This window comes from Petaurus breviceps, unplaced genomic scaffold, assembly GCF_028583685.1.
Source record: "Petaurus breviceps papuanus isolate PSGF00001 unplaced genomic scaffold, PetGlider_PUasm1.0 90925, whole genome shotgun sequence".
Lineage (NCBI taxonomy): Eukaryota > Metazoa > Chordata > Mammalia > Diprotodontia > Petauridae > Petaurus > Petaurus breviceps.
Genome location: NW_027187380.1, coordinates 33,286,443 through 33,301,855, shown reverse-complemented (window position 1 = coordinate 33,301,855; position 15,413 = coordinate 33,286,443). Strand labels below are relative to the sequence as shown.

The window sequence follows — 15,413 nt, the reverse complement described above, 5'->3', positions numbered from 1 at the left end:
AGACTCTAGAATAGCAGAATGAACTGCCTCATGGATTTTTTCTCAGGGCATGTCTTCAAACAAAGCTAGGTGAGCACTTGCTAGGGATGTTGTAGTTTCCTGTTGATGTTAGAACACATGGCTTCTAAAGTCTCTTCTCGATTTGCGATATGGTGATTTCAGGTACAAGTTAGGTTAAATCTCTTGTCACTGGCTTTACCTTTCCCAACGTGAGAAGGAACTGGGTAATCAATAAAGAGATGTTGAATAACTAAATAAATAAATTGATTAGCAAATCAATTGATTAACCAATTATGATATAACATTATTTTCTTGTTTCCAGTAACTTGTATTAATGTAGAGGGGCAATATTATGTAAGGGAGTTTACTAGGCAGTAAAGAGCTTAAGATATGTTGGGACAGGAAGGGCCCAAATGGTATAACTGCACTGCGTGCCAGACCCAGGTCTTGATGACAAGTTTAGGAAATAAAACTACTAACTAGAAGCAAATGATTTCACTCCAGCTTTTCTGGTGTCTGTGAGGCTAATAAACCTGTAAGGACCTATTATCTACACAGCTCACATAAACCTCACTAAGGGTTTGACTGGCATAGGACTGCATGAAAGAACTTTAGGATAAGGAGGCCCTAGAAATAGTTTTTTGATTATAAAAATATCAGTAACTAGTGTAGGAGTGAGAGTGGGGAGGGATTTCCAGCTATAAAACTGGGCAACCCAGTGAGACAATGCCTCGAGATTCCTGATCTGATAGAAGGGATGGAATGGAGTAAGGAAATTTTTTTAAAATGTGTTTGGGTTTATTCTGAGTCATCAATGTCTTATTCAAAAGTACTACTTGATATATTGGAGATGAAGAGGAAAGGGAAGAAATAATTGTTCTACTTATGAAATTCCATTTAAGAAAGGTACCTTGAAATTATCAAACCCATCCACCTGATTTCAGAGACCACTCTTTTATTGCTTATAGGAGCCAGAATTCTAGAATTAGAAGGAGACTTTAGACATCCAACAGAACTACAGAACCTCAGAAACTAGCTAGACCAGGTGGTACTTGATCAATAATCTCCTCTGCAAGGTATTCAACAAGTAATCATCCAATCTTGAGCTGAAGAACTAAAGACCCATCCCAAGACAGGAACTTGGAATTTTCTGAGACAGCCCATTTTACTTTTAGATAATTCTGTTAAGACATTCTCCCTTACATCAAACCTTATTTGCCTCTCTGTAACTTCCATCTATTGTCCATAAGTTCTATCCCCTGGGGTCAAGCAGATCAAGTATAAACCCCCTTCTGCATAATGGCCTTTAAAATATTTGAAGATTTCATGAAGATATGTCTCCTCTTTTTTTCTCTTCTCCAAGTTAAGCCTCCTTAATCATAGAACCGTACATGTAGAAGTGAAAGGGACCTGAAAGGCAATCAGGTCCATTACTTCTATTTTACAGATGAGGAAACTGAGGCATGGAGTGTTTAAAGTGATTTTCTCAGGGTCACACAGTCTACTAAGTGTATGCGGCAGATTCAAACTTGGGTCTTCCTAGAGATCATATGTCATGATCTCAAGGATAGTCACCCTCCTGGTGCTATTCATCTTATCAGTTCCTTTCATTTCTGTGCTTTCCCCTCCTTCCTTCTGAGAAGATGTTAATAGCTTCAGTTCCAAAAACTTTCTTTACATATAGATTAGAAATTTCCCTGTGTATTTTTATCTTTAGCAATTATGGGCATGCAGCTTGTTCTCCTGTGGTCCAAACTATTAAGAAATGCAATGTTTAAACACTAATTCTTCCAGATTCTGTTGGTGGAAATTAAAATGAATAAAGTATGTAAATTTTTCCTTTCACTAAGCTAAATTTTTCCTTTTTGCAACTTTGCACTGTAATTTTTCTTTTGGTCCATTGGGCCAAGGAGAACAAATCTAATCCATCTCCCACATGACAGCCCTTCAAATATTTGAAGAAAGTTATCATATCTACTTTAAATCTTCTCTTCTCCAGGCTAAAATCTTCAGTTCCCTTGGCTTATCCTCAAGACCTCAATGCTTTTCACCATCTTGGTTGTCTTCTCATAAACACTCTTTGGCTTATCAATGTCTTTCCTAAAATGTGATCTGAGGAAACGAACTCAGTACTCAAGATGTGGTCTGAATGAGAGAGCATTATCATTCTATATCTTCCCTGTGGCCCCGTAGATAGACCCTCCAAATTCCTTCTTTCCCACTTAAAATACTTATGGAAAGCATGTCAGAATAGAGGGCTAAGTACTGGAAAAACTTGATTAATACTAGGAGTGCAAATGACTTTTCAAAAGTAAACATATTTGTGTCTAATGGTAGATATCTCTAGGGTGGAAGGGTGGAGAAGAGGGAAGAAAAAAAGGGGGGGGAGAGTGGATAGAATGCTGGGCCTAGAGTCAGGAAGTTGTTATTGTTCAGTCATATTCAGTTGTGTCACTCTTTGTGACCCCATTTGGAGTTTTCTTGGCAAAGATACTAGAGTGGTTTACTATTTCCTTCTCCAGCTCATTTTACAGATGAGGAAACTGAGGTGAACAGGTGTAAGGGACTTGCCTAGGGTCACACAGCTAGTAAGTGAGGCCAGATTTGAAATCAAGGAAGATGAGTCTTCATGACTTTAGGCATAGAACTCTATCCACTGCTCCACCTAGCTGACCTCAGGAAGAACTGAGTTCAAATACAGCCTTAGACATTTCCTAGATATGTGACCTCTATTTTACTCAACTATAAAATGGGGGTAATAAAATGGGCCTCTACTCTCCAGGGTTCTTGTAAGGATCTTGTAAGGATTAAATGAGATAAAACTTGTAAAGTGTAAAGTGCTTAGCACAATGCCTGGCACATAATACTATATAATAAGTACTTAATAAATGCTTTTTCCCTTCCCTTCTCCATGAGGTAGTGGTGGGGCTGGCAGGGAGTAATTGCTTTCTATTTTATACTCAGGCAAGATGAAGTCTGAAAAATCAACTTCTCTATGATCCAAAAGCTAGTTGGTGGCAAAGTCAGGGCAAGAACCCAGGTCTTGGCAGCATGAGGATAATGGAAAGAACACTAGGTTTAGGGTCAGAGGACCTGAGGGCAATCTCTGGTTGTGCTACTTAGTAGCCATGGTAATCTCTAAAAATGAGCAATTGGACTAAAAGATGTTTAAGGTGTCCTCTTCTGACTAAATCCTGTGATCTGAAATGTACTCCCATTATTCTATCCTGTGTGTCACATTATCTGTCCTTCTCTCCCAGGTCGTTCCCTAGGTGTCTGTTTCCCAGTTTCCCCAAAACCCACACATAGAGCTCAGCATAAATTTGTTCCATTTATTAGAAATCCTTTGGCTGATCAGCTATTGGGCTTTGCATCTGGGAAGAAAAGTGCCTGGAGCTGAAGGCCTTTGGGCTTATTCAGCAGGATTGTTAAAAACCCAAAGAAAGATTTAATTAATAAGGGATGGCCAAATGTGTCGGCTTCCTGGCCCTCAGGCATGCACACATGCTCACATACACGCACACATGCTCACATACACACACACACACAACTATCAGCAGTGATTGGAAAGGAAAAGAAATCCTGGAGAATCATAAGGCTGTTTAATGGTATTTGGTTTCAAGTGCTTTGCTCATTTTTTTAAAAACAAAATCTCCTGCATAAATGGCCTTCATCTTCCTAGCAAAATGTGGGAAGTTTCCATTTCAATGGCCCAGTTCTGGGCAAGCTCTGGCTTTGTTCCCACTCTTCCCATGCTGTCAGTGAGTTGAAGTATGCAGAAATAGGCCTCAAATTCAGGGCAAATTTATTCTTTCTTTGCATCCTAGACCTGAGGAAGAAGGATGAAGGAGGGATATGCTAGAGTAAGGGACTCAATGTATAGGGGGAACAAACAGAAAAATAGCAAAAACAAAACAGAATAAACAAACCTCTCTGAAGGAGCTACGGAATTTGGGAAAACAAAGACCAAGAATTTCATGCTTCCTTTCCCACATTGAAGGAATTGAGTCTGAGATCTAGAGAATTTGTTCCTTGTAGTGGGCAATGCCAAGTCTTTGTAGTTCATAACAGGATGGAAAAAGGTGAATTGGGCAGGAGCAGCATCAGATGAGGCTTCTTGTACCAATTCTCATCCTGGTCAGGGAAAAGCAGCCTGTATCATCAAGCACTGGTGTTCTCTGTCTTGGAAGCCAAGATCTCCTCCTACAGAGGTAGGATTTGGTGGAGGAGGGAGGATAACAATCTTTGCCTACTAGGTGGCACAGGGCATAGAACTCAGGATGTGTTGTCAAGAAGACCCAAGTTCAAATTTGACTTCAGACACTTCCTGGCTTTGTGAGTCACATAATCTCTGTCTGCCTAAGTTCCCTCAACTGCAAAATGGAGAAAAAATTGGCATGGTGGTTGTGAAGTTCAAATGAGATAATATTTGTAAAGTGTTTAGCATAGTGCTCAGACATAGTAGGTATTTAATAAATGCTTGTTCTCTTTCCTTGTTGCTATTACAGGTCTTGGAGGGTTTGTACCCTTCTTCTGTGAGGGGCTGGTTAGGCACTTTCAGCTCTCCCTTATTACCAGAAAGAAAGCTACCTCCCAACAATGTCACCTCTTGGTCCTCCACCCCCTCCCCAGGCAGCAGTTGTCCAAAGACCACTGAGTCTTATGACTGGCAGCCTTCTGTGAAAGACCAATGAACTTTATAGGAATTAAAGGGCTGTAGTGGCTCTTTGCCCCTTCCATGCCAATGGTCCCTCTGCTGGGGCCTGTGTGTCTGCTGCCTGCTGCTCCTGCCCCTGAGGCCCATAGCCACCACTGGCATCTGCCCCAGTATCCAGGGTCAGCTGCTACCCTACTGTATCAAGGCTTGAGCGCTGTTGTGGGTCCCATCACTGCCCTCCTGGGCTAATAGCTCCCTCTACTTGGGCCTAATCTCTTCTGACCTCATTGGGCCCTTATTCCAGGGCCTGGTTTTGACCCCTATGTTAGAATAGATGATTGCTATGGGCATGTGCTACCATATCATCCCCTATTTTCCCAATGGCAAGGAAGGATCCCTGTATAGAGCCTGCCCCTCCCCATGCCAAGACAGAGCCTTGCCACAGTTTTATGATGCCACTGCTGAGACCTAGCTGCCCTCTTTGCTAGTCTAGGTGCTGCAAGCCAACAGGTAGCTCAGACAATGGGCAATCATGCTGAGGCTTGAGTTCCTGCCCTCTTAACAGTTATCCTCTCCATCATGGGAATTTCTTCCTGCTGCCAGTAGGAACCTATTGAGGGACCCAGGAGCTCCCAAAGTCTCTAACTTAAAAGATGACAACCAAGGCTAGGATTGCCCAGCTCAGAATTATTTATCTATGCTACATGGAAACAGTAACTATTTTTGCCAGGGTTGAGGGTTAGGGTGCTAGGGCCCGAGCTCTGCAGAGACCCCTTAGACAGAAATACAGAGAGACAGGAAGAGAGAGAGAGAGGGAAGGAGGGAGGGAGAGAGAATTCAGGAGTGAGAGTGGAAGCTACCTTTCTTTATATAATTATATATATTATTTTTAATATTTTAAAATATTTTTCAAACTTTTTCTTAAAATATTTTTCAAACACCCCCTATTCTCAGCCAATCAACTAGGGGTATAATTGGCACATTTGTCCTTATCTCCAATTCAAGAAAGGTCTATGAGTTCCTGTAAAGAATCAGGAAATTTCATATGTTTCTCACCAAAATCCACGTGGCACTGCTCCCAGTATCCTCACAAATGCCACATAGAAAGTCCCAGTTTCTTCACCATGAGTTCTCAACTGTTGGGCCTATAGACCTCGATCACCCCTAGATACAAGAAATTATATAAAGTCAACCAGTAGTCTGTAGCAGGTTTGGTTTGGGTTTTTTTTGAGGGTATAACTCTTATTGACACCAAGCATATTCACATCGGTCTGTCCTTACTGGGTGACCAAAAAGAGTTTATACCTTAATGTCCCAGAGAACAACTGCTCTGAGCTATACCTGCCTTAGGTTAATGCCCAGGAAGTTTAAGTTTGATATCAGAACAAAATAAGGCACTTGTTCATTCAACTGCTTTAAGAGAGAGAGAGAGAGATTTGCTAGCCATAGCTGGGGAAGGATATTTAAAAAGGATATATACTGAGGGCACCATCAATCAGTTCAGGTTATTGAAGCTTATCTGCCTTTGAATAATACATGGTAGTCTACCAAGCAAGCATCAGAGATGGGTTGGAGCTACTTAGAACTTTTTTTGTACTCAGGTGATCAAGAAGTGTTGTCAAAATAGCCCTAGCCTTTGGTCTTCTGATGGTTTTTAATACTTTTTAAAGAAAAAACTTGCCTAACTTGAATGGAGATAGAGTAAGGAGGGAGAGCTGTTTTAGGATACTGCTTCTACCACTAAAGTGGTGTATGGTTTGAACCCTGAAGAAAATTAAGGACTCTAAAAGACAAAGATGAGGACAGGAGTCTAAGGGAACAGTTCAGGTATGGTAGGTGTGGAGGCTGAATATAGAATGATGAATTGGGGGAATAGTAAACTGATTTGATTAAAGTAAGTATGAAAATATAGTTTGTGAAGGATTTAAAATGCTAAGCTAAAGAGTTTATGTTGTATAACAAAAGTAATAGGGAAGCATTAATATCCTTGAGCAGAGTACAACCTATTGGCAGTCTTGAATATTAATTCAAGAGGGATGAGGCTTGAAGCAGACGCACCAACCAGGAGTAATTGCAATAGTTCAGGTGAGAGCTAATGAGGGTCTGAACTAGGCTAATAGACCTGAGAGTGAAGAGAAGTGGAGATAGAATTGATAAATGAAGTAGACTCCGGGACTGTGAAGGTGGGGGTGATACAGAAATAAGGGAACACAGGTGACTGGGAGGATGGTGATACTCTCAGTAAACTTAGAGAAGTTTGGAAGAATAATGGGCTTAGGAGGAATGAAAATGGGTTTTGTGAAATGCATATAAGACATCCAGGTGGAAATGTTTAGCAGACATTTAGCAGATATAGGATGAAAGCTCATGAGAGAGATAATGGTTGGACATATAGATTCAGAAGTCATTTTCATAAACATGATCACCAAACCCATGGGAGCTGATGAGATCACCAAGAGCAAATATTTAGAGAGAAGAGGAAAAAGTCCAGGACAAAACTATTAGGGAAACCGGCTGTTACAGGTCAGGAGGTATCAAGGAGACTGAAAAGGAATGGTCAAACAAGTAGGAGTAGAACCAAGAAAGACCAGTGTCTTGAAGACCCAGGGAGAGTAGAATATTCAGGAGTAGAGTCTTGTCTATGAATCAAAAGCTAAATAAAGTTAAAAAAAAAAAAAGGATAAGAACTGAGGAAAGACGTTTGGTAATTAATATGTAAAATTGTAACCCTTTTAGACTAGGTTGAAAGACATGAGGAGCAGAGACATCAGAATGTATGGGATTGCAAAGGAATCATTCCACACTTTAGAAAGGTTCTGAAGCTTATTTGAAGCTAGACAATGAATTTACCTTAGGCCACAGACTACTCAATACCTTCATCCCCAATCATTCTTCTGCATAAGATTTATGAGGAATCTGTGAACTATAACTTGACTGATGATCATTAAAAGTAGAGTCCCTCCCAGAGTGAAACTACCTCTGAATATGGAAGGATTGTTCAAAGCCGAGGCTCTGAGGGAGTCAAAGAGATCTTCTGCCAATCCTAGGCTAAAAGATTGTTGGCCTGGCTGAGAAGAGCACAGTAACAGCTGAGCCAGAGGACTGAGGTGGCAAGTAATAAATCATGGGGAGGATAAAGGGAAAACAGGCACATATACGCTCTGGGTGGAGGTGTGAATTCCTCTGGCCATTCTGGAAAGCAATCATCTATGATCCAAAGGAACTAAAGCAAGAATACTCTTTGATCCAGCAAGACCAGTACTAGGTCTATACCCTCAAAAGATCAAAAAAAGAGAGAAAGAAAAATATGTACAAAAATATGTAAAGTAGTTCTCATAGTAGGGAAAAAAACAAACACTGGAAACTAAGGTGGTACCCACCTATCGGGGATTGTCTGAGGCCAATTATGGTATGTGATTGTAATGGAATGTCATTGCGCCATCATTGTGCTATTAAAAAATGGTGAAAATGATGGTTTCAGAGAAATTTGAAAAGACTTAGATGAACTGATAAAGAATTAAATGAGAATAACACCAACATTGTAAAGAAAAGCAACTTTGAAAGACTTGAACACTGATAAACCATGATTCCAGATGGTGTTTGGATGATGAAATCTGCTACTGATCTCCTGACAGGGAGGTTTAGGGACTCAAGATGCAGAATGAAATATACACTTCTGGACATTACCAATAGGAGTCATTTGTTTTGCAAGACTATCCATACTTGTTACAAGAGTTTTGTTTTTGTTTTTCTTTTTCTTTTTTTCAAGAGTAGGAAAGATAGGTGGGGTGAAATGGTTATTATTTTTTTTAAACTAAAATAACACAGAAATTACATAAAAACTAACAGATTTAACAATTAGTAAATTGTTCACCGGTAACCTTGGAGACACAAGTTTCAGTAGAGTGGTGGTGTTGAAACCATATTGCAAGCTGAGAGGTGTATGGAAAATAGAGTCAGAAAGTGGTTTCAGAACTTCTGTTATATGGAGGTTCTATGAGATGAGAGGTAGGAGGAATAATTTTAAATTTTGCCCAAGGCATTCAAATGAAGACATTAGTATTCTGTTCTGCTTGGAGTTCACCTACACTTTTTTTCAACTAGAGACCAGAGTGAGGTTGAGGAAGAAACAGTGATGAAACTGTAGCTACTCTGTTGATTTGTTATCCTAGGGATTTGCTTGACTTGAAGTTGTCTTGTCTCTCATTTTTTAGTTAACTCCTTCATCTTGTCATTTAATACCCTCCAGAATATGCATCCAACTTGCTTTTCCAAATTATTTCCCATACTCCCTTCCGCATTACTCTATACTCCAAACAAACAACTACTAGCCGACCTCTGAATTCAACATTCTATCTGCCAGAATTCACCTCCCTTCACTTTCTTCTCTTAAAATCTTTAAATCCTTCAATGTGAACATTAGGTACCACCTCTGTCCTTCACTGATCCTTTTAAGGACTCTCCTTTCTCAAATTCTTACTTTTTCTCATCTGTGAATATGTTTTATCTTCCCAGTAGAAAGGAATCTTCTTAAGAGTGGGGACTGTTTTCTTTTTCTTTTTTTCTTTTCTTTTTTTTATGTTTTGTATTCCTAGGACCCAGCACATTGTCTTGTTTAGGGTAGGTGCTTCATAAATATTTGTTGAATGAATAACTGAAAGATTCATTGCTATTCTCTCAATTTTCCTTCTTCCATTTAAATTACAAAAAGTGTATGTTGTACTCAAGTAGTCAGGAAAATGTCTCTTTGTCCCTCTGAATAATCCTATTCTACCAGGGAGTCTTGAATTTGGGATTGTGTTCTATGCCCCTGATTCTATTGATACAGTTATTGTGTTGCTGAGGAGCAGTTCTCAACACAATAGGAGTACCAAAAAGGAGCCCAAGTGGTAAGACTCAGCCCTGTGCCATCTCTGCCCTACCCTTGTCCCTAAGAACCAAGTTGCTTCTAAATACCCTCTTCACCATAATCACTTGGGCCTAATTCTGATGAGTTCTCTTCTTACAGTTATTGGTGCATTGGAGTCCCGGGTTGTCCTACGAAAGATGAGTGACCTATTGGAGTTGATGGTGAAGCGCATGGACACAATGGTGCGTTTGGAGAATGGCAGTGAATTGCGCAGGGGTGATGAGGAACATGCTGTGGATAGGTGAGTACCTACGTAGTGATGTCTGTAGGTAGGTAGACCATGACAGGTGAGAAAAGGAGTCAAGAACTTTCTCCCACCTTTGGGAAGAGTTCATTCCTAACAAGAGTGAATCTAACACTAGATGTTTTCTATTAAAAATTTTTTTCTCTGTATTAATTTGCTTATTTACTTTTAGTTTACAAGATTCAGTTCCACAGTCCCTTAAGTTTCAAATTTTCTCCCCCTCCTTTTCCTTTCCCCTCTCCCCCCACCCCGCGCCATGGCAACATGCCATCAAGTATAGGGTCTGCAAATACTTTCACATTAGATATTAGTCATTTTATAAAAAAGGATTGTAATGAATGGAAAGAACAATGGGAAAGAGGAAGCAAAACCAAACAAGAAAGAGAGCAGGTAGTTTGTTTTAATCTGCATTCAAACTCTGTCCTTTCTAGTTCTTTCTCTGAATGTAGACATTTCACTCCATCATGAGTCTTTTGGAGTTGTCTTTTCTGCATTGCTGAGAAGAGTCCAGTCTATCAAAGTTGGTCATCACATATATGTCTGTGTCTGTAATTGTGTACAAATTTCTCCTGGTTCTGCTCTTCTCACTCAGCGTCAGTTTGCATAAGCTTCTCCAGGTAAATATGAAGTCCGTCTGCTCTTCATTTCTTATAGCACAATAGTATTCCATAACATGCATATACCACAACTTGTTCAGCCATTCCCCAATTGATGGGCACGCCCTTAATTTCCAATTCTTTGCCACCACAAAAAGAGCTGCTATAAATATTTTTGTACATATATATGGGTCTTCCTCTCACTTCTATGGTCACCTTGGAGCACAATCCTAGAAGGGGTATTGCTGGGTCAAAGGGTATGAAATTGTTTATAGCCCTTTGGACATAATTCCAGATTATTCTCCAGAATGGTTGGATCAGTTCACAACTGTACCAACAATGCATTAGTAACACTAGATATTTTCACTAAAGTCTGTCAATTTTAACTATCATTCACAGTCATAAAAAAGGTAGTTCTAGAGATCAGTTCTGTTGCTTACTTAAAGATGCTTTAGTCCAGTCACTTATCTTCTCTGATCCTCAGTTTCTGTATTTGTGAAATGATGACATTATACTTGATGACCTCCAGTCATAGAGTTCCCTCCAGTCTAAAACCTATGACATTCAACCCCTTCAGTTTACAGGTGAAGAAACTGAGGCACAGAGAGGGGAAGGGCTTTGCTTAGCGTCATATTGCACCTTAGTGACGTAGCTAGGACTCCTTATCTAACTCTCTTCCTACTACATTCTACTGTCCTCTCCTATTGCCCAAGCTTGAATTTTCATATCTTATGCAAATATGGGGAAAAATCATGTGCCAATATTTTGTCCTATGTGAAAACCAAGAGACATATGACAGGATGGTCATGTTTCAATAAGCATATGTCTGCCTATACATTAGTATTAAAAAAAATAATATGTCTGCCTATACATTCATATATATAATTTTTTTTGAGGGGGGGAAGGCAGGGCAATTGGGGTTAAGTGACTTGCCCAAGGTCACACAGGTAGTAAGTGTTAAGTGTCTGCGGCTGGATTTGAACTCAGGTCCTCCTGACACCAGGGTTGGTGCTCTATTCACTGCACAGCTAGCTGCCCCTACATTTATATTTTTAAATATAAATTTAAATATATAATGATATTTATAATATATGTATTAAATAAATTTAAATATAAACTTAACCTAGTGGGGAAAGCACTGGACTGGGAATTCGTTGATCTTGAGTCTAACTTTAGCTTTGCTAGTGATTAGATCTGTGATTTAGGCCTTGTGATTTCCACCTTTCAGTGCATTTCCTCTGTTCAGATGACTTCCAGACTTATATATGCAATCATCTCTCTCCTGAGCTCTAGTATTATATCACCAACTGCTTATTGGACACTTCAAAGTGGAAGTCCTGTATGCATCTCAAACTCAGTATATTCATGACAGAACTCTTGATCTTTACCACCAAAACCACCCCTGTTCATTCAAAGGTTCCACATCTTCCCAGGCACTCAACTGCGTAAAGTATGTAGTTGTCTTTATATCTTCATTACCCCTTTAACCTCATATGTAATCAGTCACCAGGTTTCATCAATTCTACCTCCACAGCTTGTAACTTCACCCTTTTCTGCTTTTAGAGAGGTACTAGTCTAGTTCAAGCCTTCATCACCTTGACTATTACAGTAACTTCCTAGTTGTTTTCTTTTCCTCAAAGTCTCTCTCCTTTCCTCCACATAGATACCAAAGTGATATTTCTTTTTTAAATTTTTATTTAGTATTTTATTTCCCCAGTTATATGTAAAAACAATTTTTAATATTCATTTTAAAATTTTTGAGTTCCAAATTCTCTCCCTTCCGACCATTGAGAAGACAAGCAATTTGATATAAGTTTATAGATGTGTAGTCATGCAAAATATTTCCATGATAGTCATGTTGTAAAAGAAAACATAGACAAAAAACATCTCAAGAAAAATAAAGTTTAAAAAGTATGCTTCAATCTGTATTGAGACACAATCTGTATTCTTTCTCTGGGGATGGATAACATTTTTCATCATAAATCCTTCTCTTGCTGAGGATAGCTACGTCATTCACAGATGATGATCTTACAATATGGCTGTTACTTTGTACTCAATACATTCAAAATGATATTTCTAAACACCATATTTCATGTATGACTAAATCACTCCCCTGTTCAAGAAGCTTCATTGACTCCCTATTACCTCTAAAATTGAAATAAAATTTTAAAAAAGCAAATTCCTTCATTTGGCATTTAAAGCCTTTCATAATCTGGCTGGAACTGCTCTCTCCAAAGTTACCAATGATCTCTTAATTGCCAAACTCTAATGACCTTTTCTCAATCTTCAAACTTCTTGACTTCTCAGGAACCTTTTGACATTGTCCATAACCTTCTTCTCCTTGGTACTTTTTTCTCTCTAGGTTTTCATGACATTACTCTCTCTCTCTCTCTCTCTCTCTCTCTCTCTCTTCTCCTTCTACCTGCCTTGTCATTCCTTATCAGTCTCCTTTCCTGGAAACTCATTCAAGGTATGTCCACTGCATCTTGGTCTCTCACAACGTTCTCTTCACCTTCTCCCACCATAGTATTTCACTCAGTGAAGCTTCCATGGAGTCATTTACCATCTCTAATAGATAATTCTTAGATCTATTTATCTAGCCTTAACTTTTCCAGATACCAGTCCTCCATCTCCAATTGCCTATTGAACATCTTAAACAGAACAAAATTGAATTCATTATCTTTCCCCACAAATCCTCTCTTCTTTCTAATTTCTCTAGTATTACTGAATGTACGACTATCCTCCCAGTCACCCAAGTTGTCAAACTAGTTGTCATCCTTAGGTCCTCATTCTCTGCCATTGCTCATACCCAGCGAATTGTCAAATCCCATCATTTTCACCACTGTAACATTTTTGGTACCTTATGCTCCCTTCTCTCCTCTGACATTGCCACCACTCCAGTACAGGCCTTCATCACCAGATATTATTACCTGGACTATTATAATAACCTTCTTGATGGCCTCCCTGCCTCATGTTTCCCCTCTCCAGTGCATCATTATAGTGCCAATGCAACATTTACAGCACCCATGATCATGGTAAAGACTGTGACTATAAATATTCCCTCATGGCACTCGATCACAAAATATAACAAACTCTCCATATGGAGGATAGAAGCAAAGCATTTATTTAGATTCCAGAAAACCAAATCTCAAAAACAGTAAGTTGATTCCATCATAGTAGCAAAGAAGCTAACAAGTCATAATAACACTGAGAGCCACAGCATCCTTTAGCCTTCCCACAAACCAATATAAGATCAATATTTACTCAAGAGCCTATCTGACTCCTTGCCCAAGGTTCCTGTCCCCCAGCTGTCTAGTCTAGTTCTGACTTCCAGCTTCCTGTGGGCTCTGCTCTACCCTTCAGCAGACTCCTCCTACCACAGGCTCCATGTGACTACATTCAGCCTATTAGGGGGCTTTTTTTTTTAGATTTTTCTTTTTGCTTTTTTTTTGGAGGGGGGAAAGTAGGGTAATTGGGGTTAAGTGACTTGCCCAAGGTCACACAGCTAGTTTTCTGTTAAGTGTCTGAGGCTGGATTTGAACTCAGGTCCTCCTGACTCTAGGTCCAGTGCTCTATTTACTGCACTACCTAGCCACCCCTAGAGTTTACTTTCAAAGCAGGGAAAGTCTTAAAATTCCCCCTAGGCCTATTAAGGGGCAGAGAAGGTCTTCCAATTCCTATTCCCATTAAAATCATCCATTTAGCTACCAAAGTAATTTTCCTAAAGTGCAGGTCTAACCATAATCTTCACCCCCATGATCTACTCAGTAAACTCCAATGGCTATCTATTATTTCAAGGATCAAATATAAAATCTTCTGGTTGACTTTTAAAGTCATTCATAACCTGGCCTCCTACTATCTTTCTAGTCTTCTTCTACCTTACTCCCATGCCAGGTACTTGTATCACCAAAGCAATATTCACGGCACTGATGGTGACTATGAATGTGCCAGCATAGTTCTGAATTTCAAAATATAACAGATTCTCCATATAGAAGACAGAAGCAAAACATTTATTCAGACACCAAAAAGCTGAATCCCAACACCAGAAAGTCAAATCCATCATAGCAACAAAGAAGTTAATACATGTTATCACTGCAGAGAGCAACACTAACCCAATGCCTTCCCCCTGCTTGGGTCTTCCCACAAACAAACAGTCACAAGTCTAGCTGTCTGCTTGCCTGCATCCTCTCTTCCCTCTGTTCTAACTGCTCTGATTCCCAGCTTCTTCTCAGCTCTGCTCCACCCTTTCTGCAGGCTCCATGTAATTACATTCAACCTATACAGCACTGTATGATCCAGTGATGCTAGCTTTCTTACTGTTCCTAAAAAAAAGAAACACTGCATCATCAGACTTTGTTCCTTTTCCCTAGCTGTCCATCAAAACAGGAATATCCTTCCTCCTTATCTCTGCCTCCTGGCTCCCTTCAAGTCTCAGCCAAAATCTCACCTTCTGCAAGAAGACTTTCCTGGTCTCCCTTGATGCTAGTGCCTTCCCCCTGAGAGAATCTCTGATCTCTCCTGCAAATATCTTGGTTTTATGTAGTTTTTTGCATTTTGTCTCATCTAATACATTGAAAACTCCTTGAGAACAGGAACAATTTTTGTCTTTCTTAGTATCACCAGAACTTAACATAGGGCCTGAAGCATCATAGGTGCTTAAGAGTGCCTGTTGGCTTGACTTGGCTCCAGATTCCCTTTCTAGGCCTATTACAGTTTGTTCTCCTTTGTATACTCTATGTCCCAGCTCAAGTGAGCTATTTGTTTCTCCCTTACAACATTCTATGTCCTGTCTTCACGTCTTTGCACAAATTATCCCCCATACCTGAATTGCAACCTCTTCTTGCCTTTTAGAATAGAACGCCTTTTAAAATCCCTGGCTTCCCTCAAAGTCCTGTGAGAGGACACTTCCTTCCTTTCCTGATCCTTGAATATGTTAGCACCTCCTCACTGCGAAATTGCTTTTTATTTATTTTTGTTTAAATTCTATATTTATCTATGTGTGTTTTC

General features: G+C 39.6%; 1 protein-coding gene across 1 annotated transcript in view; it reads left to right on the top strand.

Moving 5' to 3' along the window:
- MGAT5B (alpha-1,6-mannosylglycoprotein 6-beta-N-acetylglucosaminyltransferase B) overlaps nucleotides 1–15,413 on the top strand; it is a 137,527-nt gene that overhangs the window by 23,618 nt on the left and 98,496 nt on the right. The window contains exon 3 of the mRNA XM_069076757.1: nucleotides 9,666–9,807. Within this exon, the coding sequence (XP_068932858.1) occupies nucleotides 9,666–9,807 (142 nt within the window). The remainder of the gene's footprint in view (nucleotides 1–9,665; nucleotides 9,808–15,413) is intronic.